Source organism: Podarcis raffonei, chromosome 6 (genome assembly GCF_027172205.1).
Source record: "Podarcis raffonei isolate rPodRaf1 chromosome 6, rPodRaf1.pri, whole genome shotgun sequence".
Classification (NCBI taxonomy): domain Eukaryota; kingdom Metazoa; phylum Chordata; class Lepidosauria; order Squamata; family Lacertidae; genus Podarcis; species Podarcis raffonei.
Genome location: NC_070607.1, coordinates 1,268,981 through 1,296,552, shown reverse-complemented (window position 1 = coordinate 1,296,552; position 27,572 = coordinate 1,268,981). Strand labels below are relative to the sequence as shown.

The 27,572-nt window shown below is 45.4% G+C and overlaps 1 protein-coding gene across 2 annotated transcripts in view; it reads left to right on the top strand.

Moving 5' to 3' along the window:
* The window catches only part of C6H1orf21 (chromosome 6 C1orf21 homolog), a 146,732-nt gene extending 130,589 nt beyond the window's left edge, over positions 1–16,143 (top strand). For both annotated transcript variants that reach the window (XM_053391078.1, XM_053391079.1), the window contains exon 6: positions 15,224–16,143. In XM_053391078.1, the coding sequence (XP_053247053.1) occupies positions 15,224–15,268 (45 nt within the window). In that variant the 3' untranslated portion in view covers positions 15,269–16,143. The remainder of the gene's footprint in view (positions 1–15,223) is intronic.
* The last annotated feature ends 11,429 nt before the right edge of the window (positions 16,144–27,572 follow it).

Genomic DNA, 27,572 nt, shown 5'->3' with positions numbered 1-27,572 from the left:
TTTAACTTATATGCAGAATTCATCATGCGAAAGGCTGGGCTGGACAAATCCCAAGCCGGAATTAAGATTGCCGGAAGAAATATCAACAAACTCAGATATGCAGATGACACAACCTTGATGGCAGAAAGTGAGGAGGAATTAAAGAACCTTTTAATAAGGGTGAAAGAGGAGAGCGCAAAATATGGTCTGAAGCTCAACATCAAAAAAACGAAGATCATGGCCACTGGGCCCTTCACCTCCTGGCAAATAGAAGGGAAAGAAATGGAGGCAGTGAGAGATTTTACTTTCTTGGGCTCCATGGTCACTGCAGATGGTGACAGCAGTCATGAAATTAAAAGACACCTGCTCCTTGGGAGAAAGGTGATGGCAAACCTGGTGCAAACTCATGACTTCCTAAAAATCACTGCAACCCCCCTTCCCCACCCACAAGGCCTGGGTTGCTGTGCGTAAGAGAAACCTGGTGGGCAAGCAGCGGCAAGGACAAGCCTATCTGCTTCATCCAACCAGTCTCTGTCACACATGCCAGGTCAAATCCTCCATCCACAATCAGGTCGTGGATGGCAGTGGTTTTATTCATCATTGACCTGGCATTGCACAGCAACACTTTCAGGTCATGTGGGTTTCCCTTGCTGATTCCAGTATCCTTCCGGTCAGGACCAGACCTGGAGGCAGGGATAGTCCTCAAACAACGACTAAACCTGCCTCCTCGGTAATGACATGGTCTGGTCTTAGCATAACTCCTCCTCCTGCCCGTGATCACTGAGATCGGGTGTCCCAATACACCCCCCTCTGTGGAACCTGCCCCAGCCATTCTATTGGCTGAGGCCCACTCCCAGGCAGCCCTGACCCTTCCCCTTAAAAAACAAAAAACAAACTATATAATAACTTAACAGAAAAATAAAGAAGGGGTTGAAGAAGAGAGAAGATGGCGAGAAGAATTTAAGGTAGACTAAAAACTGACTCTTTGGACTTTTATGGTGCAGTATTGTGTACTGCATGATATGCTCTCAGGTTACAAATTTGGGGAGGAAAGTAATAGGAGAGGAGTACTCTGCAGTCTCTGAGATACGGAAGTGGATGGTAGATGATTCAGCAGAGTATACATCCCAGAATCCCACAGTAACTGGGGAAGCTGAACAGGAAATAGGAGGAGGGGCCTAAAAGGGGGGAAGGGAGTGAGTGAGAAGAGCGAAGTCTTAAAAGACCTGGGAGGTTTGAGAGAGATTGAGAAAGTTTGAGAAAAGGGTGCACCTGTCACAATTGAAAGTAATTGAAAGCAACACACAACTAGAGATGACTACTAAGAAGCAGCAAACGCTCATAACATCATCAGTGGCAGGAGCAAATTTAGGAAGAAGGCAAGCAGTAGTGGAGGAAGATCTAGGAATACACATCAGAGATGCGATACTGGGCCTGAAAAAAGATATGAATGAAAATACTAAAATGATAGGGACCAAACTAGATGAGATGGAGAAAACAACAGATCAAAACTCTAATTGTTGCACTATGCGGACAAATTAAGAAACTGACATTCAAGAACCAGGAACTTGGGAAAGCAGTACAGAATCTCTCAAAAAAAAAATCATTGAAGCTTGAGGAAGGGGTTAAAAAACACAAAATCATTGTAAGGAATTAAGGAAGCAAGAAAAAATTAAGGAAGAAAGTGGGGAACAAAGAGAGATACATGAAGCAATTCTAGATTCGGTAGCAATCCTGGAATTCCAGCAAAGACAGAAGACCTTATGTTTTAGAGGGATACCGGTGGAGCAGAATGAGAACATAACAGAGAAATTGATAAGAGAATTGACAAAGTGATTAGAGCTTGAGGAAGAAGATATAGTTTGTATGGTTGATAAAAAATTTAAAGGCAAAGGCAAACAAATGGCCAGGTGATTGTTTAGTGTGTTTTAATTCTTAGCTGTCAGGGATAGAATATTACAAACAAACTTTAAAAAAAGACTCATTATTAAGGAGAAAAATATAATTATCTTGAGAGGTCCCAAGTAGGTTGCTAAAGAAAAGACAAAATTATAAATTTCTGATAGGTAAAGGTACCCCTGACAGTTAAGTGCAGTCACAAACGACTTTGGGTTGCGGCGCTCATCTCGCTCTACAGGCCAAGGGAGCCGGTGTTAGTCTGCTTTCGCAGACAGTTTTTCTGGGTCATGTGGCCAGCATGACTAAGCCGCTTCTGGCGAAACCAGAGCAGCGCATGGAAATGCTGTTTACCTTCCTGCCGGAGAGGTACCTGTTTATCTACTTGCACTGCGTGCTTTCACACTGTTTGGTTGGCAGGAGCAGGGACTGAACAATGGGAGCTTGCCCTGTCGTGGGGCCTCGAACCGCGACCTTCTGATCAGCAAGCACAAGTGGCACAGTGATTTAAACCACAGTGCCTACATTTATGATAGACCCACTCAAAAAGAAAAACATCCCATATAGGTGGGAGTTCTCAGAGGGAATCATTTTCACATATAAAGAGAAAAGATGGAGATTCAAGATTTGTGAGAAGTTACAGAAAGAATTTAGGAAGAAAAGGGCAGTTGACTGCGGAAGGAGGGAGATGAGGAACTGGAGGAAACTAGAGAGAATAACCAGGAAGAAGAAGAGAACAACCAGGAAGAAGACCAAGAGTAACTAGAAGAGTACACCTTTAGGGCAACACACTATGTTTTCTTTATTTTCTTTGTCTTTACTTTTTATCGTAGTATTTAAGTTGAAAGAAAGAATGGACTTAGGAATCACAACATGGAATGTGAATGGTTTGAAGAATAAATTAAAAAGTAATAGAGTGGGAAATATTTTAATGAAACACAAATTGGACATAATATGCCTCCAAGAGACACGTGTATCCAGGAAACACAGGAGGGTGTTGATTAATAAGAAGTTAGGAACAGAATTCATCTCCTCAGACAAGTGTAAGAAAAGAGGGGTGGTTATTTATGTAAAACCTAGATTAGAACCAAAGATGCTTTTTAAAGATGAAGAGGGAAGGATTCTAATAATTCAAGTAATGGAACAAGGAGAGAAATTGGTGGTGATAGGAATATATGCACCGAACGATAATAAAGCAGAATTCTACAAAAAAAAATGGAGGAAAAAATGCTAGAGTATATGGAAGAAAAAATAATCCTTTTAGGAGATTTTAATGGAGTTTTCTCCTTAGAAAATGATAGAACACAAAGAAGTGTAGATAATAAAAGAGGAAAATTACCACAATCATTCTTCCATTTAATAGAAATCTTCAAGTTGGATACTTGGAGATTTAAACATCCAAGACAGTTCACTTATTTTTCGGAGCCAAATCAGCCAGCCAGTAGGCTAGATGGACTTTGGATCACAAAAGATTTAATATTAAGAGTAGGAAAAATAGAAATCCAACCAAAGTTGCTATCAGATCATATCCCAGTGTTTTTATCTCTGAAGGGAAAAGAAAGAGGACATCGTAGATGGAGGCTAAATGAAGCATTACTTAACAATGAAGAAATAATACAAAAAGCTAAGAAATTTTAAAAGAATACTTTGAATTTAATCTGAATAAGGGAACTGACATCAAGATCATATGGGAGGCAGGAAAAGCAGTAATGAGAAGTTTCTTCATGCAGTAGAATGGGATCCAGAGAAAACGGAAAGAAAAAGAAACAATGGAAATATTAGGTGAAGGTAAAGGGACCCCTGACCATTAGGTCCAGTCGTGACTGACTCTGGGGTTGCAGCGCTCATCTTGCTTTATTGGCCAAGGGAGCCGGCGTGCAGCTTCCGGGTCATGTGGCCAGCATGACTAAGCCGCTTCTGCGGCACACAGAAACGCCGTTTACCTTCCCGCCAGAGCGGTACTGTGGCGTTTGCCTCCTAGGATAGGTCAAGGAAAGGGTTAAAATGGGGGTGATGTGATTGGCCAGTGAGAATGCAAGGGGGGAATAGACGTTAGAGGGGAGGTTTTGAAAAAGACAGTTGAGGTTTGTCAGTTGGGAGTTGAGGCTTGGGTGTAGGAGAAGGAAGAGGGTGGAATAGACAGTGGGTTGGTCGAGCTGTATTGCGAGAGAGATTGTTAGGGAGTTAGATAGATAGTTGGGAATAATTCAGTTTGAAGTTGTTAGGAACTAAGGTTAGGAAACTGACAGGAGAAAAATAAACTGAAACCATACGCTTATTCCTGCACTTAAAAATAAACTTGATTATTTGTTTATGTTAACAACTGTCTGGACTCCGTGTGTCCCCGAGAGAAGCGGGGTGGTGGCAGCGAAGAAAGCAACCGCAGTGGTGGCACAGGGTCAATAGACCGTGAAATGTCCGGGGGCGCTGTTGTGTGATCGCCACAGGTACCTATTTATCTACTTGCACTTTGACATGCTTTCGAACTGCTAGGTGGGCAGGAGCAGGGACCGAGCAACGGGAGCTCACCCCGTCACGGGGATTTGAACCGCTGACCTTCTGATCGGCAAATCCTAGGCTCTGGTTTAACCCACAGCGCCACCCACGTCCACCCACGTCCCTAATGGAAATATTAGAGGAGATTAAAAAGAATGAAAAAGAATTAGCAAAGAATCCAAAAAATGAGAAGCTAAATCAAAATATTAAAATGCTGCAAGTACAACTATCAATGATTTTGAATCAAGAAATAGAATCAAAGATAAAAATGTTAAAACAAAAAAACTTTGAATTGGCAAATAAACCTGGAAAGCTGTTGGCTTGGCAATTAAGGAAGAAACAAAGCGAAAAGCTGATAAACAAATTGATTGTGGATAGTAAAACAATTGAGGAACCAAAAAAGAGAAGTAATAGTTTCTTAGAATATTATAGAGAGTTATATAAAGAAATCCAAGAGAAACAAGAAAGAATAGATGAGTTTTTAAACCAGAATAAATTATGGAAGATTACAAAAGAAGAGACAACCCAGTTGAATGCCCCAATTAGTATGATGGAAATTCCACAAGCCATGAAAAGGATGAAAGTAGGAAAGACTCCAGGGCCAGATGGATTACCGGCCAAATACTATTTAAAAATTAGAAGATCTACTGTCACTACCATATAAAGAGTAGTGAACAACATCTTAAATACAGGGAAACTACCAGCATCATTTGTTCCCCTAAGGGAACAGATCCAACATCAGTTAAGAATTACCGACCTATATCTCTCCTTAATAAGGATTACAAAATATTCGCAGACATACTAGCAAATAGATTGAAATGCATATTAAAAGATTATATCCATGAGGATCAAGCAGGATTTCTCCCAGGGCGCCACATGAAAAATAATATAAGATATGTGATAGATACTCTAGAGCAGGCATGTCCAAAGTCCAGCCTGATGCCTGGTTTAAAATGCCCCCCCCCAATTTTGAAAAAATGATGTGTTGCGGCCCCCGAGCGCCTGCCTGCTGCTCTGCTTGAAGGAAGGTTAGAGGGAGGCGGGCCGGGCTGTGATTGGTGCATCTCTGGTGGCGGCGCTGCATGATTGGTCGCGGGATTCGCTCACCAGAACCACTGGCTGCAGCTGCTGGCTGAGGGGGAGGGGCTGGGCCCAAAGACAGAGGAGATGCCAGAGGAGATGCCAGAGGAGAGGTGGGCCGCAGGAAGAGGCCTGGAGCAGCCTCTGCCCAGAAGCACCTCTCTCCCTCTCTTTATCTGCCACCCTCTCCCAGCTGTCGCCACCCTGCGCTCCCCATCCCATCGCAGCAAATCTAAAGGGGATTGGGCAGGGGTTGTGGTGGGAAAGGTGGAACAGCCCCCCTCACTTTCCATATAGGGATTTTTTTTCCAGTCTCTGGAATCTTGTGGAGCGCAATGTTTTCTCTTCTCTCTTCCCCCCCCTTCTCGTTTAATCTCATCACTTACTCTTCTCCTCCCTGCATTTTCTCTCCTCCCCCATCGGGTCTGGCGCTATGTGTGCGTGCACATGCCATATGTGTGGGTGGGTGGGCAGCATGCACATGCAGACACATACCGTATTTTTCGCTCTATAACACGCACCTGACCATAACACGCACATAGTTTTTAGAGGAGGAAAACAAGAAAAAAATATTCTAAACGAAACAGTGGATGTATGATTTTTGTGGTTCATGCTGTGGCCACAGACATGTGATTTGACGATGAGTTTGGGGTAGCCCAATGCAAAAATGCTGAGGATCCATGTGGATCCGTGCTTTCTAACCATGTTTTTGCGCCATTGCAGCCCCAGGCAACAGTGGGTGCATGGTTTTTTTGGTGCAGGCTGTAGCCATGGACATGCTATGTGATCTGATGGTGAATTTGGGGTGACCCAGTGCAAAAATCCTGAGGATCCATGTGGATCCGTGCTTTGTAACCACATTTTAAGTGGGGAGGGAAGGAAAAGCACTCAAGGGACAAGGAGCACGCGTGCGGTGTGTGGAGAAGGATGCTGCTAATAATGCAGGCGAGGGGTTTAAGGGGAGAAGGAACACACGTGGGGTGTGTGGAGAGGGATGCTGCTAATAATGCAGGCGAGGGGTTTAAGGGGAGAAGGAACACGCGTGGGGTGTGTGGAGAGGGATGCTGCTAATAATGCAGAAGAGAGGTATAAGGGAAGAAGGCTCCTCTCCTCTCCCTCTTTGCTCCTTTAAAACAAGCAGGCTCTGCTTCTCTCCTTCCTCCCTGGCTCGGCTTGCTGAAAAGCTTTGCTGCTATATAGCGAGCTGAGTGGAGAGGAGAGAGGGACAGAGAGCACGGTTGATTTAAAGCAGCCAACCAGACAGGAGCCGCTTACACCTGTGTAAGCGACTCCTCTCCTGCTTTGCTGTTTCAAAGCGAGCCACGGAGGACGGAAGGAATGGGAACCATGGATCCTCTGCTCACGACTGCAGCAGATCCCCCCGCCATCCGTAGGCATTCGTTCCATAACACACACAGACATTTCCCCTTACTTTCTAGGAGAAAAAAAGTGCGTGTTATGGTGCGAAAAATACGGTAATTAGAACATCAGTAAGTTGAATGATACAGAACATTTTTTATGATTTAGAAGCATTAGTACATCAACAAGAAATTAAAACTGCATAAGAAAGCATTTCTGTTGTAAAACCCCCCCAATAAAGGTGAATTGGGGGGGGGGGAGAGATTGCATTGAACATTGCAGTGCTGGAAAGGAAGGAAGTGTTGAGAGGAATTAACAGCTGTTTGAGTTAGTTAATTTATAACGATGCTTAGAACCGCATCCAGCAACCAGAAAGCACATGAGCACAACAATCTAGGACCCAAAACTTTGAAACTAAGTAAGCAAACACCAAAGTTCTTTCACTTTAATTTTAATTTCCTCAAGGATACACCAAAGACATAAAAAACCCATCATCCAGATTAATCTATTTTGGATCATCACTTTCATTGGCATTAAAATACTGCCACACTGTGGCTGCAGCTGGGAGTAAGGAATATGAATATAGCAGGGCTTGTGTGCTGCAAGTCTATGACTAATTGGACGTAATTATAAGATGTTTACAGTGTGTATGAATAGAAACATTTATAAATTGTAATTGAGTTGCTTTTGCAATACCCATTTAGACTGCACAAGGGTAGGGAAGCAGACACAAATTACATTTTTGTGTTCAATAGTGTATTTCCTATGAGACCCAGTCTAAAAATCATACCGGAGCTCAGATTGCCTGTGGGTGCAGTGCGGGGACACACACTATATTGACTCCACATCTTGTCTTGTGTGATAAGGTTTCATGTTTTTAAAACACCTTTTTGACATGGAAAAGGTAACTAATGTGTTAATAGTCAATTATGTACGTACCCTTTAAAAAAAAATTAAAGAAATGGTGAGACTTGAGTACCAAGAAAAGAACTAAGTATTTTTCATGGTCCTTGTTGTGTGGGTAGGTGATGAATTCAGGAATGTATGAAGATGCCCAACACAAATCCACATCTTTGGTCCACCTAGCCTGATATTGTTGGTGGTGATGGCCAACAACTCTCCAAGGCACCTGGAACCTTCTGCTTGGGTACCACACAGCTATGGACCCTTCTTGACGGGTTGGCATTACGTTGCTTTGCAACTATTTACACCAATTACCACAGAACCAATATTGCTGCTCCATCATCCCTCAGCTCAGCTTAGCTGCCTCCTGAGGATGGGATCCTGGCCTTTAAGCCAGCCAATCCTGGGCAGAACTGCAGGGTGTTAAGAACAGCAGTGTGCACAGGTTGGAACTTTCTAGATCTCTGACAGGAATGGAAGGCATTCCTTCCATTCAACAGACAGAATTCTGGCTATTTGCTAAGCAAAGAGGAAACCAACCAACCAAAATGTTTATTCGGCTTTACGCCCATCATGAAACACAACACAACAAAACAAATCAAATAAAACAGCGGACTCATACAAACCACAAGTAGTATAACACAGTTCACAACTCACAAGGACAGATATTAGCCTTTCATTAAAAAAGTTTAAGATTAAGATTAAAAAATTTCGGCACTACACTAAAATCAATATCTGATGTCATTATAAAAAAATTCTTATAACTATCAATAATCAGCTAACATTCCATTCCGTCTCTTGTACGAGAGGACGGCTGTTAGGAATTTAGCAACCTGTTGGGTAATATAAGGATCCACATCTTGAAGAACCCAGGCAAGCTGTAGGTCTACTGGTTTGTCAGCCATAGGCTGGATTATGGAGCTTAGTATACTAGCACGGGCTGAACTGTACAAAGGGCAGATAAACATAACATGATGTAGAGATTCAGATGTTTTCATTTCACAAGCACACATTGAAGGGACTTGGCCCTTAGTAAATCTATGTCTCAGTACGTTTGTTGGAAAGACATTGAACCTAGCTCTAATGAAGGCATATCGGTGAGACGCGGCCATAAGCGAAGTTAAGTAGGACGGAGCACGGTAGATAGGGGTTATGCCTAAATTTAACGGCGAGCAGGCTCCACCACCAGCTATGAAATTTTGGTATAGCTCCACATCATCCAGCCTTTGATTTATACACCTTTTTGCCACATTTAGATCCAGTTTGAGCAATTCAGTGGGCGAGATCTCATAGGACAGCAATTAGGCATGGATTTTTCCTGACCACAAATTTGTGAAGTCATCTCGCCACATGCATTGAATGAGATAGTGGTTCGGGAGTTTATGCCATAGGGATATCCAATAAATCAAAACTCTCCTCCATATAACTAGCTCCACTGAGGGGATCTTCATTTCTAAACGAATAGCCGCATTACTTACGCATGTTGGTAATTTTAGAAGTCGGCGTAAGAATTGGCTTTGAAGTGACTCTAAAGGTGAGAGGTTTGCAAAGGCAGCCCATAAAGGTGCAGCATAGGCCATTGTGGCCATCACTTTGATGCTATACACTTTCAAGGCCGCAGGGATGAATAAGGCCCCCTCAGAGTAGAAAAAACGGAGGAGGGAGTGTGATAGGGCTTTTGTCTTATTTTGAAGATATTCAACGTGTGCTTTCCACCCTAAATTATATTGAAAATAAATTCCTAAATATTTAAATTTATGTACTTGTTCGATTTTCGTGCCCTCCAGTTTCCATGAATAAAGTTTTCGACTCCTTGAAAATATCAGTACTTTGGACTTGGTGTGGTTGATAGACAGATGATTAGAATGGCAATATGTCGCGAAAATCTTTAGTGCCCTCCTGCTTTCCTAGCCACTGTGGAGAAGAAATGGAGACAGAGAAACTTGTTGGTTTATTCCATGGCTACTTCTTTTTCAGAGTTTTTAATTCCATCTTCTTTCATGTGCATGTTTGAGGCCTTTTCACTAGTGTGGGTGGCCATGCAGTGCATTGTTACCTATCCCTTTATACATACCCTGTTAGATATTCCTAGCAGAACCCAGAGCAACATGGAGACCCCTGAAGGAGGATGAGAGTTCTCTGGGACAACACAAGGCGCAGCTCTGCTGCAAAGCTTTATTGCATGCAGAAGTTCTTGGGTGCAATTCTTGGCACAGCCAGACGGGGCCAGCAAAGACCAAAGGGTGCAGACATTGACGGAGCAACCGTCGGAGTTGATATAGGACTGCTTCCTATGTTCCTCCAAACTCCAGCCGCCTTCCTAGCATCCAGCTCAGCTTGCTCCTGCCATTTCGCCCGTTTCCCGCAGTTTTATCTTACATGGAACCTACACATGTATAAAAACCGTTCTGTGCGGGGGTTTGAACCGCCGACCTTCTGATTGGCAAATCCTAGGCTCTGTGATTTAACCCACAGCGCCACCTGCATCCCTAACTTTCACCTTATCATACCATAAATATGCATGCCATCCAAATCTATTATCATGTCCTTCTAAGTCTAACACATCTCCATTTTTCAATATTATCCATTCCTGAATCCAGCAGATGCAAGATGCCTCATAATATAATCTCAAATCTGGCAGGATGAAACCTCCTCTCTGTTTAGTATCTGATTACTGGTCAACAACAAATTTGTTGTCTGCGTTTTTTCAGTTGATTTAGGACGAATCTGATGCACTGAATCCAAAAATCACATTGGTTTTGCTTGATCAGGTCAAGTTTTTGAGCTATGGCCACATGTCATTTTTTTACATTTTTGTTCACATGTACGCTTGTGTGGAGCATTTTAGAAGAAGTTGGTGGGGGTAAAATGCCATGTCGAATAATTGTTTTGATTGGAAATGATTATTTTAATGACAAGAAGTATTCAGGTCCGATAGTTCTGGGTGATTATGTCAAAAAGGGATCAGTTTGAAGTCATAAAACCTCGAAATCTTCCATAAATTGGTGCGGCAAAGCATAAAGTTATTTTGGTATTAAACTTGGTGACCAGGATAAAGCTTGGGTGCCACACATGGTGTGCAAGGCATGCACCGAGACTCTACATTGGTGGACAGACAAGAGGAGTGGTTCAGACAAGAGGAGTCTGAACTTCCCAAGGTTTGGAGGGAGCCGACAAACTATGTCACTGACTGCTACTTCTGCGCTGTTGATGTGACTGGGATCAACAGAAAGAACCGGAGCAGCCTCAAGTATCCTGATCTTCAACCAGCACGTCGTCCTGTAGCTCATTGCGATGAAATTCCAGTGCCTGTCTTCGGAGAACTTCCTGACATTAGTGACGAAGATGCCTCCAGTGCTGAAGGACATGAAGAAGAAGTGGTTATTGAAGATGATGCTCCACATCCATTTTCCCAAAAGGAGTTGAATGATCTAGTTCGCGACCTCAGCTTGTCAAAGGACTCTGCCGAACTGTTGGCATCCAGATTGAAGGGAAAAAACTCCTCTCTGACATCAGCTTCTTCCGCAACAGGCATCAAGAGTACCTCCGTTTTTTCTCAGAAGAGAAGGACTTGGTGTACTGTGCAGATATTGCGCAGCTTCTGCTCAAGCTTGGAGTGCCACAGTACGAACCCAAAGATTGGAGACTGTTCATTGACAGCAGCAAGTGATCACTGAAATGTGTTCTGCTACACAACGGCAACCAGTTTGCCTCTATACCCCGGCTCACTCGACTACACTGAAGGAGAACTATGAAGCAGTGAAGTATGTGTTGGAGAAAATTGGTTATGATCAGCATAAGTGGTTTATTTGTGTTGACCTGAAGATGGTGAACTTTTTGTTGGGACAACAGTCTGGCTTCAACAAGTACCCATGTTTTCTGTGCATGTGGGATAGTAGGGACCGTGCTCAGCATTACACGAAGAAGGACTGGCCTGTGCGGGAGGAATTGGTGCCTTGCAAAGAAAGGAACGTCATCAACGACCCTCTGGTGGACAGAGACAGAATACTCTTCCCACCGCTGCACATCAAGCTCGGCTTAATCAAGCAGTTCACCAAAGGCTCTGGACAAGGATGGTGACTGCTTCACTTGTGCCAGGATTGACCATGGAGAAGTTGAAAGCTGGCATCTTTGACGGTCCTCAGATCCTTCAGCTCATCAGAGATCCAGAGTTCGGAAACTCAATGAACGAAATGGAACTGGAAGCGTGGAAGGCATTTGTTCTGGTAGTGAAAAACTTTCTAAGCAACAATAAGGTCAGAAACTATGCAGAACTTGTCAACAACATGCTGACTGCTTTCAGAAACCTGGGCTGCAACATGAGCGTCAAGATGCACTACCTATTTTCACATATGGACCGGTTTCCTGAGAACCTGGGTTCAATGAGTGACGAGCAGGGGGAGAGATTCCATCAGGACATGAAAGAGATGGAGACCAGGTATCAGGGTCACTGGGACGCAGTCATGATGGCTGACTACTGTTGGACTCTGAAGAGAGACCTCCCTGCCGCTGAGCATTCCAGGAGTTCCAAGAAACGGAAGTTCAAGCCCTGAAGTTTGAAAAATGGTGAAGCAACATGCAATTTATGTGTACTTACCTTTATCAATGCCCACCATTCAGTTTACAGTAATCGATGTTTCTATCAGGTAATCAATATATGTTGTTGGAAAAACATTATTTTCTCTTAAAAACATATTTAGGATGATATGTGTTGACAAAAATCAGCTAATAATGACACAAAATGTAATCGATTTTGTCACAAGATCTGATTTTTTACAAATCAACATAGCACAACAACCTGACCTGATGGAGAGAAACGGATGCCATTTCCTGATTCAGCAGTGCAAAAAGACCCTAAATCAATTGTAGAAATCTAGACAACATTCAAAAGGTAAAAAATTGTTGCCCAGTGTAGAATTTAACATCTTTTGGGGGCAATTCCAAACCTGTTATTCCAAGAAGAAAGGCCTCTGGTTTCTTTATAAATGTATATTTCAACATTTTTTTCAATTCATTATAAATCTTTTCCCAGAAGTCTTTCACCTTGGGGCAGGTCCACCACATATGATAGAAAGTACCTTCGTTTTCTTTACATTTCCAGCAATGGTTATCACAGTTATGATAAATCTTTGCTAATTTAACAGGGGTCAGATACCATCTATACATCATTTTCATTATGTTTTCCTTTAGTACAGTACATGCAGTGAACTTGACCCCTTTCTTCCACAATCTTCCCCAATCCTCAAACATTATGTTATGTCCTGCATGTCTTGCCCAATCTATCATCACTGATTTAACTTGTTCACCCTTCGTATGCCACTCTAACAATGGGAAATGTAGTTACAGAAAGGGAAACATTATTTTCTCTTAAAAACATATTTAGGATGATATGTGTTGACAAAAATCAGCTAATAATGACACAAAATGTAATCGATTTTGTCACAAGATCTGTAGTTACACAATGGGAAATGTAGTGTTTTCAAAGCCCCCCCCCCAATGTTGCAGGGGGCCTTCTCTGGGTGTTTGGTGCTGCTTTGGAGTGAATCAGATGACATTGGACCTTTGGAGAATTTGTGACCCTGTGGGTTAGGGCACTGAAGCCTCATTTTTTGGGGGGGCGCGCCATAAAACGTGGGGTTTTCACTGCCATGGATCACAAAACAGCTGCTGTTTTGTGCAAAGCTGGTAGATTGAGAAACTTGTATTTTATTTTTATTTTTAAAAAGATAAACTAAAGGTGTGTGCTTACAGGTAAACAGATACCAGTGTGCATGCCCATTATGACCTCAGGCAAGAATCAAGAAAATACAGGTGGTCCCTCTTAACTGACATTCTTAACTGAACAGAACTGAAGGGAGGGGCTGGTTCTGGAGCAAAGCTGCTTAGATTGGGTTTGGGTGGATGCGAAGAGGATGCCTCAAATTTCTTGGGCTTTGCTTCTCAACTTATTCTGCCTTCTGGGACCCCCCAGCCCAAGACCAACCACCTCTTGGATAGGTGAGCATGCAGATATTTTGGAATGTGAGTGTGGGGCAGGATAACCGCGTATGAAAGCTCATTTTAGCACAAGTGCTGGCCCCCCTTTTCTCTCCCATGGAGGCCCTGAACTGGCCAGCTCCTTGTTCGGGGCCTCCAAGGGAGAGAAAAGGGAACCTCGGTTACTCTTTGCCTTCTGAGGACAATGTCTCACTCCCAGAGCCCCAAGACTTACGGCTGCTGCTCTAACAGCCTCAGGACACCCAAGGGATCATGAGCAAAGCACACAAGCCCTGCCCGCCAGATATGAAGCACTCTCCTGAGAGAATTTGGGTTTTTTAATTGGCCCTGCTCCTCCAATATACCACAGAGTTTCAGCCCTTGGGGAATTTGATTTCTTAAACATACACCTTCCCCTTCCTTGTGTCCCTGGTGAGAAAAGCCAATCCTGCTTTCTTCCTTTGGTAATTTAATCAGAGGAAATAACTCTTTCAGTGGTCTAATAGATTTGCTGAATCATGAATTCTGTACATGCACAGAAGCTATACCTCTTGAAACCCCAAAGATGGGCAAGATGGGGCATTTCTCTCCACCTGGCTCCACCGGATATTGCTGATGGCCAATGAAAGCCCAAGTAGGGATTCCTAGTGGGGGATGTTGCTGTGGTATATTGGAGGAGCAGGGCCAGGAGGCTAACTTGGACACCTGAGAACACAAAAAAGCAGCAGCAAAACAACTACATGTTTCCTTTTAAATGGGCCTTCCTGCTGAGTGGAAAGCATAGATCCTCATTTTTTAAGGGAAAAGGGAGAGAAGGCTTCTCCCAAAGTGTTAGAAGTCTTGCAAGATGTCTAGGAGAGCAAAATATGTATTGAAATTTGGGAGAGATCTTGCATGCTCTTTCGGGGACCAAAGCCAGCACTGCTGCAGCGCCAAAGTCAGGTGGCTAAGGGGTGGTGAGTGTCCCACGGGGCAAAATGGGATGTACCCCCCCTCAAGCTCAGAATTCCAGAACTAACAACTGTCAGTTGGGAGGGACGGAAGGCAAGGTGGGGCTCGCTAGCTTGGCAAGGAGGTGTGTTGATTCCTCAGCTGGAGTAGATGCAGGACAGTTGAGGCTCACATGCCTCATCACCGCAGAAGCTGTAACTGGAAAGCTGTCCTGGCCAGGCCTGTGTCCTTTGGCTCCAGTTGGGAGTGAAACGGATGATGTCTGATTTTTGGCGAAATATTTTTTTTTTAAAAAAATATGATTTTCAAGTTTATACATTTCAATAATTTTGCAGTCATTTTAACATTTCAAAACTTGACTTCCTTCCCCCTCTTTCTGCAGTTCCTTAAATTGATTCTTCATATCTTATGCATATCCAAATTACCTCAATTTCTTCATTTATGCATCTGCTTTAAATATATAATCTTATTAAACTGCAGGTTATTCCAATAATCCTGCCAATGTTCTGATCTGTTTACAGTTTGTTACTATTCATTAAACCATTTCCATTCTTTAATAAAAAGTTTGTTCTCTTGCTCCTAGAAACGGTCAGCATGTGACAGAGGCCACATCCTGGGAACGGTTTGACTGGCCACCTAAACCAGGTGAGGGCAGCCAAGGAGTCTCAAATGCTCAGGAACTTCCCCTGTGTGCCAAGACAGGCTCCAGCAGATTGAGCGGACAAGACCAAGCGTGGGCCCAGTGGTCAAGAAGGTGGTTTCTGCAATGCTGTGGAGGGAAGTGAGGGGCAGATGGGGCTCATCCACCTATAAAGATAGCCCATCGAGGAGAAGGAAAACTCTGATCCTAATTTGCCTTGTGGGATATCTTTCGGAGCTGAAAAGGCTAAGGAGTAAAGCCTACACAAATCTGGAGTGGAGTCCCTCAGGCGGTTGGATGGCGCCGTTTACAACCCCTTCTGACATCTCCTGCAGCCCAACTGGTGCCTAACTCTGCTTTCCTTGGAGACACATCTGCAAGGCCAAGAGAGGGAGTCTTGTCATCTGGGAAGCCCAGGACCTCCAGACACACTGCCCAGTCTTGCTCCCTGGAGAGGTCCCTTTGGGACTGCTGACACTGTTGCTTGACTTTTGACCTCACCCCCGGAGGCGCACTCCATTGCTTCTCAAGACAGACAAATGACAACATTAAAAAACTATTTGAAAGAATTTTATTTCATTCAAAAAAGACAATCTGGCATGTGATTAGGACAGTGGTTTTCAGACAACGGGTGACACGTTTATTGATCCAGTTTGGAAGTCTCTGTCTTGTCTTCGCACATGTGCAGTTCCATCTAGGAGCAACAACAAGGGAAGGAGCCAAACTGTTGACTCCTGCAGCGAGACTCAGGATTTCCACTCATGCTCACAAACGTAGGAAAAAGCACCGCCTAGGATAAAAGGATGATCACAGAATAGCTTGTTTGTAAAGGAACTTGATTAGAATAATAATAATGATGATGATTTTTATTTTATTTTTCTATTAGGGTTTGTGGGGAAGGGGGGGACTGGGTCTTGGTGGGGAGGGAGATCTGTGCTGGAGTTGCTGGCCTCACTGCTGTCGCTGCCCGGAAGAGAGAAGAAGAGAAAATATTTTTAATCTTTCCATTTATTATTATGTTGACAACCCATCTTTCCTTCAAGGATCTCCAGGTGGCTTACGCTATTCTCCCTTTCTTTAATTATATTTACTTCCTCATTCCATTTCTCTCCCAATATCTCTTCCTCCTCCTCCTCGCAGACCAGGGGGTGGATTTTAGGGGCACGACAGCAGGAGGCCAGCAGCTTGCACAGCCTGCCACACTATCCATTCTCTCTTTCAACAGCCTTTGAGAACAACTGAGTAGGCATCTAGAGCGTCAACTGAACAGGCATGTGGATCAGCTAGTCACTGGGCACAGTCTATTCTTTTGGAGGGGGCTTTCCCCAGTTTCCATTTATAAGAAGTTTGAAAGGTTGCCTCTTTATAAAGTCTGTTTCCTTGTGACGAGAGACCACACTGGAGACTCATAGTGTTTTTGAAATATATAAAGGTAAAGGGACCCCTGACCATTAGGTCCAGTCGTGGCCGACTCTGGGGTTGCGGCGCTCATCTCACTTTATTGGTGGCCCGGTCATGTACAGCTTCCGGGTCATGTGGCCAGCATGACTAAGCTGCTTCTGAACCAGAGCAGCGCACGGAAACGCCCTTTACCTTCCCGCCGTAGCGGTACCTATTTATCTACTTGCACTTTGACGTGCTTTCGAACTGCTAGGTTGGCAGGAGCAGGGACCAAGCAACGGGAGTTCACTCCGTCGTGGGGATTCGAACCGCCAGCCTTCTGATAGGCAAGTCCTAGGCTCTGTGGTTTAACCCACAGCACCACCCGCATCCCTATTATTTATTTATTTAGATACTTGGGTTTGGGGCGAAGGGAGAACTGGGTCTTGGAGTGGGGTAGAGCTGTACTGGAGCTGCTGGCCTCACTGCTATCGCTGCCTGGAAGAGAAATGAAGAGAAAAAAATTCTTAATTTTTTCATTGATTACTACATTGATGACCCATCTTTCCTGCAAGGATCTCCAGGTGGCTTGCGTTATTCTCCCTTTCTCCCTTCCTCATCCCATCCCTGAACTCTTCTTGAATCAGGGAGCTGCCTCCCCCCATCCCAGTGATCCAGATTCTCTCTGGCCTCCCTGTTCCTCAAGAACAAAGATCAACACTCCCCATCTATATATCGGTGGCATCCATCCCCTGGTCGCTTGGTCTTACATAAATTGTTTTCACCTTCACTAAAGATTCCTTCTGATCTTCATAACCATCACTTCATCCTCCCATTTCTCTTCCAATATCTCTTCCTCCTCCTCCTCACAGACCAGGAGATGGATCTTTGGCACGTGACAGCAGGAGACCAGCAGCTCACGCAGCCAATCTTTATAAACTAATCTAACCATGACTTGGTTCCCTATGTTTCTGAATCTTGAGGGATAGTAAAAGAAACAGAATGCAGAAGGAATTAGGAATCCTACTTATACTTTATATGAAGAAAGTCCCTTCTTTACACCAGAAAACGTATTTCCTTTCTCACAAACCACCTCCTCCTTCTCCTAGACCACGCTATGCCATCTCTGCCATCTTTATAGGTTAGTGTTCAATATAAGTTCAATATTAAAAGTGTTGCCTTCTCTTTTACCTTTGTTTTCCAGTAACTTCCACTCTTTTACCACAAACAGCGCTGACAATCCAAGTCTTTTAACTCAGTCTCTTTCGCTGGGCTCACGCCACTTCAAAGTAAAAAACAAGTTAAGTCCTTGAATTCCGCTTCTTTTAATGGGCTAGTACTGCTGCAGAGTGAAATTTGAATCTGTCTTCCTTTTCTTACTGGTACTTCTTAGAGCAATCTTTGCTTTTGGTTAAGTATAATGAGAAAGATTTCCAATATATTTAAGATAAAATCTCCCGTTCTTTACTCTTTATGTGCTAGTCTTTTGGGTCTGTTTCTGAGCAGCTCACTTTGTATAAAGAAGTCTCACAGACCCTCTTCTCCTCAAGCTCTCCATGTTAGCTTAGTCCAGTAATTAAGGGGATTGAGAAAGTGAGAGATTTTGCTGCCGTTCTTACCGTTTGGGACTTTGAGGCTTGCTGCTGAGGATTGCTCGTGTCCTTGCGTCTAGGTACTCTCTGTCGACTCACCTCCTGGTTAGGACGTGGGCTTCGAAGGGTTCCTTTTTTGACGCTGCCGGCCAATGTCAGCCCTGGGCCACGCCCAGAGCCTTTTGGGGGGGGGGTCATGTAGCCTCCGCGTTGCCCCCCAAAGTTCCCTCTAACAGCTGCTAGGTGCAGAGAACCCGCGAAGCACATCTACAACGGAGGGTGGAAAAACCAGAAGCCCTTACATACCAGGTTTGGGAGGGGGATTTGGTCTGCGATTGGCTTTTTCCGTAGGGACACAGGTGGCCACAGAGCCTAGGGCTTGCTGATCAGAAGGTCGGCAGTTCGAATCCCCACGACGGGGTGAGCTCCTGCTGCTCGGTCCCAACCTAGCAGTTCGAAAGTCCTGCTGCTCCTGCCAACCTAGCAGTTCGAAAGTGGAAGTAGATAAATACCGTATTTTTCACTCTATAGGACGCACTTTTTCCCCTCCAAAAATTAAGGGGAAATGATCAAAGCAGCAGAAATAAGAGATGATTGGATCCCTTTCTGAGCTCGAAGCATGGGTACCCCCAACAAAAATTTAAAATTCGGTTTTGTAATTTGGAACTAATGTGATTTGATTAGTTTGCTAATAAAAATTATTTTATTTAAAAAAAATCAATTAAAAAAATCAAATGTGTGTGCGTCATATGGATTGAATGCAGGCTGCGCAGCTAAGCCCAAAGCCAGAGCAGGGAGAAGGAGCGCTGCGCAGCGCTCCGTTTCGCTGTTCTAGCTTGGGGTTAGCTGCGCAAAGCCTCTGCAGGGCAGCGGGGTGAAGGTACCCTGCTGCCCTGCGGAGGCTTCAAAGGCCGTCCCCGAAGCCAGAACAGTGAGGCGGAGCACTGCGCGGCGCTCCGTCTCACTGTTCTAGCTTGGGGATGGCTGCACAAAGCCTCCGCAGGGCAGCGGGGTGCCTTCACCCTGCTGCTCTGCGGAGGCTTCAAAGGCTGCACTCTGGGGGCTTCAGGCAGCTATCCGCAAGCCTTCCAAGCGCAGCAGGAGTTCCCGCTGCACTCAGAAGGCTTGCGGATAGCCGCCTGAAGCCTGGAGAGCGAGAGGGGTCGGTGCACACCGATCCCTCTTGCTCTCCAGGCTACGCTTTGCTGGAGAGGCGCTGCACAGTTTTCCCTCTCTGCGCAGCGCCCCTTCAGCAAAGCGGGAGGAGAAATGGAAGGGGCTCCGTTTCTCCTGCTGCTTCGTTGAAGGGACACTGAGCAGAGAGGGAGAGAATTCCCCCCCCCCCCGTTCTCCCCCTCCTATGATCCGGTGCGTCTTATGGTCCGGTGCGTCCTATAGAGCGAAAAATACGGTAGGTGCCGTTCTGTCGGGAAGGTAAACAGCCTTTCCGTGCACTGCTCTGCTTTTGCCAGAAGCGGCTTCGTCATCCTGGCCACATGACCCGGAAGCTGTACGCCGGCTCCCTCAGCCTATAGAGCGAGATAAGCGCGCAACCCTAGAGTCGTCCGCGACTGGACCTAATGGTCAGGGGTACCTGTACCTTTACCTAGGCTTTTTCCAGATCTGCCTTAGTGCCCTATGTTTCTAAATCTTGAGGGAGAGCAAAAGAAGCAGAATGCAGAAAGAATTAGACATCCTACTTACACTCAAGAAGAAGAAATCTTTATTTTGCCGGAGAACATCATTACTTCTCACAAACCACCTCCTTTCTCCTGAACTATCCTCAAATAGTTGCTCTTCCCAAAGTCCTCAGCCAAGTCACTCAGCAGGGGGACGTGTCACAATGGAGGCCCTGACCCTGTTGCTTTAGCTACCTTGCTTAACAACGTGAATTGTTCCCCTTAACATTAATTTTTCAAATATATCTTCCAGTGGGTTTTTATTTTATTTATTTAGGAAGGATCTAGAGCTGGCTTCATCCAGCATGGTGCATTTCTGGACAGGACAGGAAACACCTTGCAAACACACACTTTTCAACATGGCGGTGTCACCAAGGAAAAACTCTCCTGGCCTAGACTATGGCTGCTGTTTCTCAATTAATAGTAAAAAATGACCCTTCTCAACATCCTGTAATAATCTGTCCAGTATTAGGATGGACAGGAGCAGGACCTCACCCTTAGACCCCCTCATCCCCCTGTTTCTTTCTGTTTCTGCCCAGTGTCTTCTGCCAATCAACAGCTTTTCTTAGCTTGCAAGGAAGTGAAATGTTATGAGTTACTTGGTGCCAGACTCCCCTTTGCCATGAGTTTCTGGGTGCCAGGCACTGAACCCCTGGACACTGAACATCTGGGGAATTGATCTAAGCTGTACCCCAAGCACTACATTTGATTGTTGGTTATTAAAAACTGATTGAAACCATTTTATTTCATTCAGAAAAGAAATTTTGACATGTGATTATGATAACAGTTTATATAATAAAGGTGACACGTTTATTGATCCTTTTTGTAAGTTATTATTTCTCTACTTTAATGTATTTTTTATATATATTAATCAGTAAGGGGGTGGGGTGGGAAGCAGTTTTGCATATGAAACTGGTGGATGGCTGTCATTAATCCAGATCAATTTCATAGAATCATAGAAACTTATAGCTGGAAGGGACACCAAGGGTCATCTAGTCCAACCCCCTGTGATGCAGCAATCTCAGCAAAAGCATCCATGGCAGACGGCCATCCAACCTCTGCTTAGTAACCTCCAAGGAAGGAGAGTCCACCACCTCTCCTGGGAATCTGTTCCAACGCCAAACAGCCCTTATTGTCAGAAAGTTTTTATGAATGTTTAGTTGGAATCTCCTTTCTTATAACTTGAATCCATGGGTTCGAGTCCTACCGTCCAGAGCAGGAGAAAACAAGCTTGTTCCCTCTTCCATGTGACAGCCCTTAAGATATTTGAAGATGGCTGTCAGATCTCCTCTCAGTTTCCTCTTTTCCAGGCCAAACCTACCCAGCTCCTTCAAGTGTTTCTCTTAAATCTTCCAGACCCTTGGTTGTCTTGGTTGCCCTCCTCTGCACACATTCCAGCTTGTCAACATCCTTCTTAAATGATGGTGCCCAGAACTGGACACAGGACTCCAGGTGTGGCCTGACCAAGGTAGGAGAGAGTAGGACTTGGACTTCGTTTCATCAGGACCCTGGACTTCCATAGATGCAACCTAGAACAGCGTGACCATTTTCTGCTGCTGCACATTCCTTGTGGCTGAGGCTCAGGGTAACGCCCCCGGGACCTTTCAGTTCATGGTGTCCATGGAGGCGCAGGTCAATTCTGTGTCCAGGCCAGCAGTTTACCAGCTTCATCTAGTACGCAGGCTGAGACCCTTTCTGCCTGCGGATTGCCTCGCCAGAGTGGTGCATGCTCTGGTTATCTCCCGCTTGGACTACTGCAATGCGCTCTACGTGGGGCTACCTTTGAAGGTGACCCGGAAACTACAACTAATCCAGAATGCGGCAGCTAGACTGGTGACTGGGAGTGGCCCCCGAGACCTACATTGGCTCTCAGTATGTTTCCGGGCACAATTCAAAGTGTTGGTGCTGACCTTTAAAGCCCTAAACGGCCTCGGCCCAGTATACCTGAAGGAGCGCCTCCACCCCCATCATTCTGCCTGGACACTGAGGTCCAGCGCTGAGGGCCTTTTGGCGGTTCCCTCCCTACGAGAAGCCAAGTTACAGGGTAGTGGTGCCTGCCCTGTGGAACCCCCTCCCACCAGATGTCAAAGAGATAAACAGCTACCTGACATTTAGAAGACATCTGAAGGCAGCCCTGTTCTGGGAAGCTTTTAATGTTTGACAGACTATTTTATTTTAATATTTTGTTGGAAGCCGCCCAGAGTGGCTGGGTATAAATAATAAATTATTATTATTATTATTATTATTATTATTATTATTATTATTATATGATGATGATGATGACTGTGAGGTGTTACAAGTCATTAACTTCAAGCCACACTGCCATGCCTTTGAAGACACAAACCATCCCAGCTTTTCAGAGCTGGCTATCATGGCTTCTTTAATCTTTGTGTATTGCTCCCCCATGTGGCTGAATCATATAAAGCACTGACTTTTACATATCTCTTGACCTCTAATTGCAAGAAGATCTCGTTAACTTGGATTATAATCTTTATAAATTGGAGTTGTGGAGCAGGTCCTTGAGAGTGGGGGGGGCGGGGCTCCCACCATTCCTCCTCAGTCCAGCCCCTGACAACCATGTGAGTTACGGCGTCGAGGGCTCATTTTGTGGGGCGATGTGAAACGTAGTGTTTTCACCCCAAAACCTTGCAGGGGGCATTCTCTGGGTGTTTGGCGCCACTTTGGAGTGAATTGGACAACGCCTGACTTTTGGAGAAATTGGGATCCCGTGAGTTAGGGCGCCAAAGGATCATTTTTTTGGGTGCCATGAAATGTGGGGTTTTCACTGCCAAACATTTCAGGGGGTCTTTAGCAGGTGTTTGCCGTTGCTTTGTTGTGAATCCTAAGACATCGGGTTTTCAGCAAAATCGTGGCCACCATATCTATCCTGACAGATGATTTGGCCTGTCACCCTTGTGTGGAAGTAAAGGATGAGATTCCCCTACTACTCCGCCTGGGGTCTCCAATGTGGTGCACCCAGCCTTCACTCACACTATTCCTATGCTGGGGAATTTGGGGGTGGTTTGTGGGGATGTTATGTACTGAGTCAAATAGGATCCAAAATGCAACAGTCTGATTGGTCCTAGAACAATAGGATCCAACATGCAGCAGTCTGATTGGTCCTAGAACAATGCAGCAGTCTGATTGGTCCGCAGGAGCCACCCAATCCAGCTCCAGGTGGAAGTGAATCCACAACCTGATTGGCCTACAGGAGAATCCCAGAATTAGCCAATCACGTGCAGCCCATTGTGTAAATAATGTATATAAAGCAGATATTGTGGGGGAACTTTCATTCCTTGCTACTATGAGCTGAATATAGAGCATGAAATCCACTCTCGACTCCGAGTATATTTCAGGAGAAGAGCTGTTTGGGATATTTCCTGCTTGTGAATTATTATTTGTGTGTGTGTGTAAAACACATGCCTAAAGCTTTCAATCTGGGATGGGCATGGAAGTTCCGAGGTGGGCCACCAGGTGGCACTGCAGGCCATGCTCCAGCTGCTGCTGCTGCTACAGGTGCCAGTAACTCTCGCATTTTCAACCTCTTCCTCCTCCATTCCACTAGCTAAATGATTCCTTGCTGGACTCCCATCGCTGAGGCCAAATGTACCTTTACCGAGCAAAATATCCTTTCGAATTATACACCCAGCACATGGAACCTGACAAAGGGGCAATACAAGTGGACTCTCTGTGCCCTTACCACAGTAAAAAGACTGATACTGGTGAGCTGGAAAAATAAAAATGCGTCTCCCTTCTATGATTGGATTGAAGACTTCTACAAACTCACCACATATGAACAACCTGCAGATAAACGCAGACTTGCCATGGACAAATTCAATGATACAGTGGTACCTCGGGTTAACATACACTCCAGGTTACAGACTCTGCTTGTAGCCTTTTTAGCCTCGGGTGAGAAGAGCTTTGCGCCCGGGACGGGGAAATGGGAGTCAACAGACACTCAAGGAATAGTTTCAGAGAAAAGCTTTATTCGCCATCCGGGGTGGCAGAAGGAGCAAGTGTGATAGATTCACAAAACAAGCATGAGTTCACAGCCATTTGCGCAGAGCATATATTCCCCTTCCAGTTCCCTCCCCTTTCTCCTCCTCCTCAAGACTCCTGCCCCATGACGAGTTTCCTGAGCATGAACAGAAAGCTCCTGTCTTGGGACTCTCTTGGACTCTTGGCGCCCTTCCCAGGAAAGGGGGATGAGAAGCCTGGCGTTCAGCATGTCCAAGATATGTTTCTTTTCTCTTGCTCTATTGGCACAGTTCCCGGAAAGAAAAGTTGCAAGGTGAATGTACCTTTTGGCTGTTAGCCTGAGAAGCGACCTTTGTTACAGCAGAGCGAAATGCTTCTGATGCTTAGCTAATGCCTTTTAGCTGCTGAGAAAATGATTTTGAAAAGCTTTGAGAAGCTTTGAGCCTGCTTTGGGGGGGTGACTGCGGGCCTAGGTGGGGTCACCTGTCCTCACCTCCTTCATGCTAACCCAGAAATAATACCTCGGGTTAAGAACGTTGCTTCAGGATGAGAACAGAAATCATGCTCTGGCGGCGTGGCAGCAGCTGGAGGCCCCATTTGCTAAAGTGGGGCTTCAGGTTAAGAACAGTTTCAGGTTAAAAACAGACCTCCAGAACGAATTCAGTTCTTAACCCGAGGTATCACTGTATATGGAATCCATTCTTTCAAATACTGTTCTTCTTTGGTGATCATTTGGAGCCGGGTAATACTGTCTTCCGCGAACACGGCCTTAACAGTGAGTCCATAAGTGGAGGCCAATTCTGGATCCACGCGTCCTTCCACAGTGGGGACATTGGATTCCGGGCGGGAGTTGATCACTGTGAGGGTTTGCCAAGCGTGCCTTCCTCTTAGCACATGTCTTCCTTTCGTCCTGAGTTCGAGCGTCTTCAAAGCACATGACACCTTTGGTAAAAGCTGTTCTCCAATTGGGGCACTTGCAGGCTAGTGTTTCCCAGTTGTCGGTGTTTATACTACATTTTTAAAGATTTGCCTTGAGAGAGTCTTTAAACCTCTTTTGTTGACCACTAGCATTACGCTTTCCATTTTCAAGTTTGGAATAGAGTAGTTTCTTTGAAAGACAAGAATCAGGCATCTGAACAACATGACCAGTCCAATGAAGTTGATGTTGAAGAATCATTGCTTCGACACGGGTGATCTTTGCTTCTTCCAGTACAGTCATACCTCATGTTACATTTGCTTCATGTTACCTTTTTTCAGGTTGGGTCCCGCGGTGACCCGGAAGTACCGGAAAGGGTTACTTCCGTGTTTCGCCACTCGCGCATGCGTAGAAGCGCTAAATCGTGTCAACATGATTCATGGTGTCAGCATGACTGTGATGTGTTACAAGTCATTAACTCCAAGCCTCATGCCTCAGAAAACACAAACCACCCCAGCTTTTCAGAGCTGGCTATCATGGCTTTAATCTTTGTGCATTGCTACACCGTAGAAAGCACTGACTTTTATATATCTATTTTCACTGCCAAATGTTGCAGGGGGCCATTTCCCGCAGTTCGGGGGGTTCTTTAGAGTTAATTGGATGACGTCAGGTTTTCGGTTAGAGCGCCAAAGGTTCATTTTGTGGGGTGCTGTGAAACGTGCGGTTTTCACTCCTAAACATTGCACGGGCCATTTTGCCAGTGCTCGGCGCAGGAATCCCTTTCCCATAATATACATTTTAGACAGCACTTTTACATTATGCCACAGGTCTCTCTCCAGTTGTGATATTTGGCAAAATCTTGATCCTGAGGGTTAGGGCACCGAGGGCTGATTTTGTGGGGTGCAGGAAAACATAGTGTTTTCACTGCCAAATGTTGCATGGGGCCTTGTTACAACAGCATATGGCTCTGCTTTGGAGTTAGTCGGACAACCCCCGATTTTTGGCCAAATCTTGAAACTACTGTTTAGTGTGCTGATGGCTCATTTCTTTGGGGGGGGGGAGCTGTGAAATGTCTTTTTACAGGGGCTCTTCCTGGAGGTTGGCACCGCTTTGGAGTTAATCGGATAATGTCATATTTTTGGCGAAATCTTTACCCTGCAGGTAAGGGTGTCGAGGGCTCATATTGTGGGGCGCCATGAAACGTAGTTTTTTCACTGCCAAACGTCACATGGGGCCTTCTCCAAGCATTTGGCGAAACATAGTGTTTTCTCGACAAACGTGCAGAGGCTTTCCCCCACAGCTTAGCGCCCTTTGTAATGATTCGGCGGACCTTGGATTTTTGACGATATCTTAACCCAGCAGGTTAGGTCGCTGAGGGCTCATTTTGTGTGGTGCTGGGAAATGTAGTGTTTTCTTCCCCCCAAAAAAAAAATTTATTGGTTTTTTCACAAAAATTTAAACAGAGACAAATAGACAAACAAACATAAATCATAACCTTATTAAGACTAATCTAATTAACATTGTTAAGTGACTTCCTCGTATCCCCCTGGTTGGATTTCAGTGCATATCACTTTAATGGTTTTACAAATCAATATTCTTATAAAATTAACTTAATCACTTAACATCTTTCTTACTTCCCAGTTCAGTATTAAACATATTAATTCATCACATAGTACATATTTAAATCCTAAGCCTATCTGCTATATGCAAGCTTTTTCCAATTAATTTAACTTAACATATTTAACTAAATAGTCATTAAATTTCGTCCATTCCTCCTGGTACTCCTCCTCCTTCTGGTCGCGGACTCTTCCAGTCAGGTCGGCTAGCTCCGAAAAATCCATCACCTTCATCTGCCATTCCTCCACTGTTGGGACTACTTGTGTTTTCCAGTTCTTAGCTAACAAAATTCTTGCTGCAGTTGTGGCATACAAAAATAATTGATATTTTATTCTTGGTTTCTTCCCTTGTCAGATGAATCTAGAAATATATTTTTGCCATTCTTCGAAGCATCCAGCACGGCTTGTTTCCGGGATTGATTGAAATAAAAAAAGCATTCTTGGCCATACATTCATCTTATCACTGAAATTCTCCCCATGGGCCTGTGGGAGATTTATGCAGCCCCACATCACTGTGAGGAGAAGGCTTGGCCTGGGCCGACTCCTCACCTGCTCTTCCCTCTTCCCCTCAGCCTTGCCAGGGGCGCCGAGGGGGGCCGGGGGCGCTGGCCGGGTCTCCCCGACACCTGTCTCCGCCTTCTCCCCCCCCCCGCAGTTCCGCCCATTTCCAAAGGGGCCTTTTCCCCCGTGAGGTCATCCTGCCCCCCCCGGCGCCGGGCCCGCCTCCTCCTCCTTCCTTCCGGGCGCGCCATGGCGGCGGGGGCGGCGGGGCTGTGGCGGGCGGAGGCTCCGCTGGGCCGGGGCTCGTCGGCCGCCGTGTACCGGGCGCGCTGCCTGGGAGACCCTCGCGCCCCGCCGGCCGCCCTCAAGGCGTTTCTGCCGCCCGCCCGCGGGGAGGAGGAGGCCGAGGCGGAGGCCGAGGGAGGCGGTTACGGCTTCCGCAAGGAGCGCGCGGCGCTGGAGGAGCTGCGCGGCCACCGCAGCATCGGTGAGAGAGCGCGGGGGGGGGGGGCGCGGGTTCCGGGGCTTGTGCAGAGAGCAGGAGCGGAAGCGAGAAGGGGCTTCCTTGGCAGGCGCTCCCCGTCAGGCTGGGCGGGGTGGACTCAGTGGCCCCTGGGAGTTGCCCAAGGA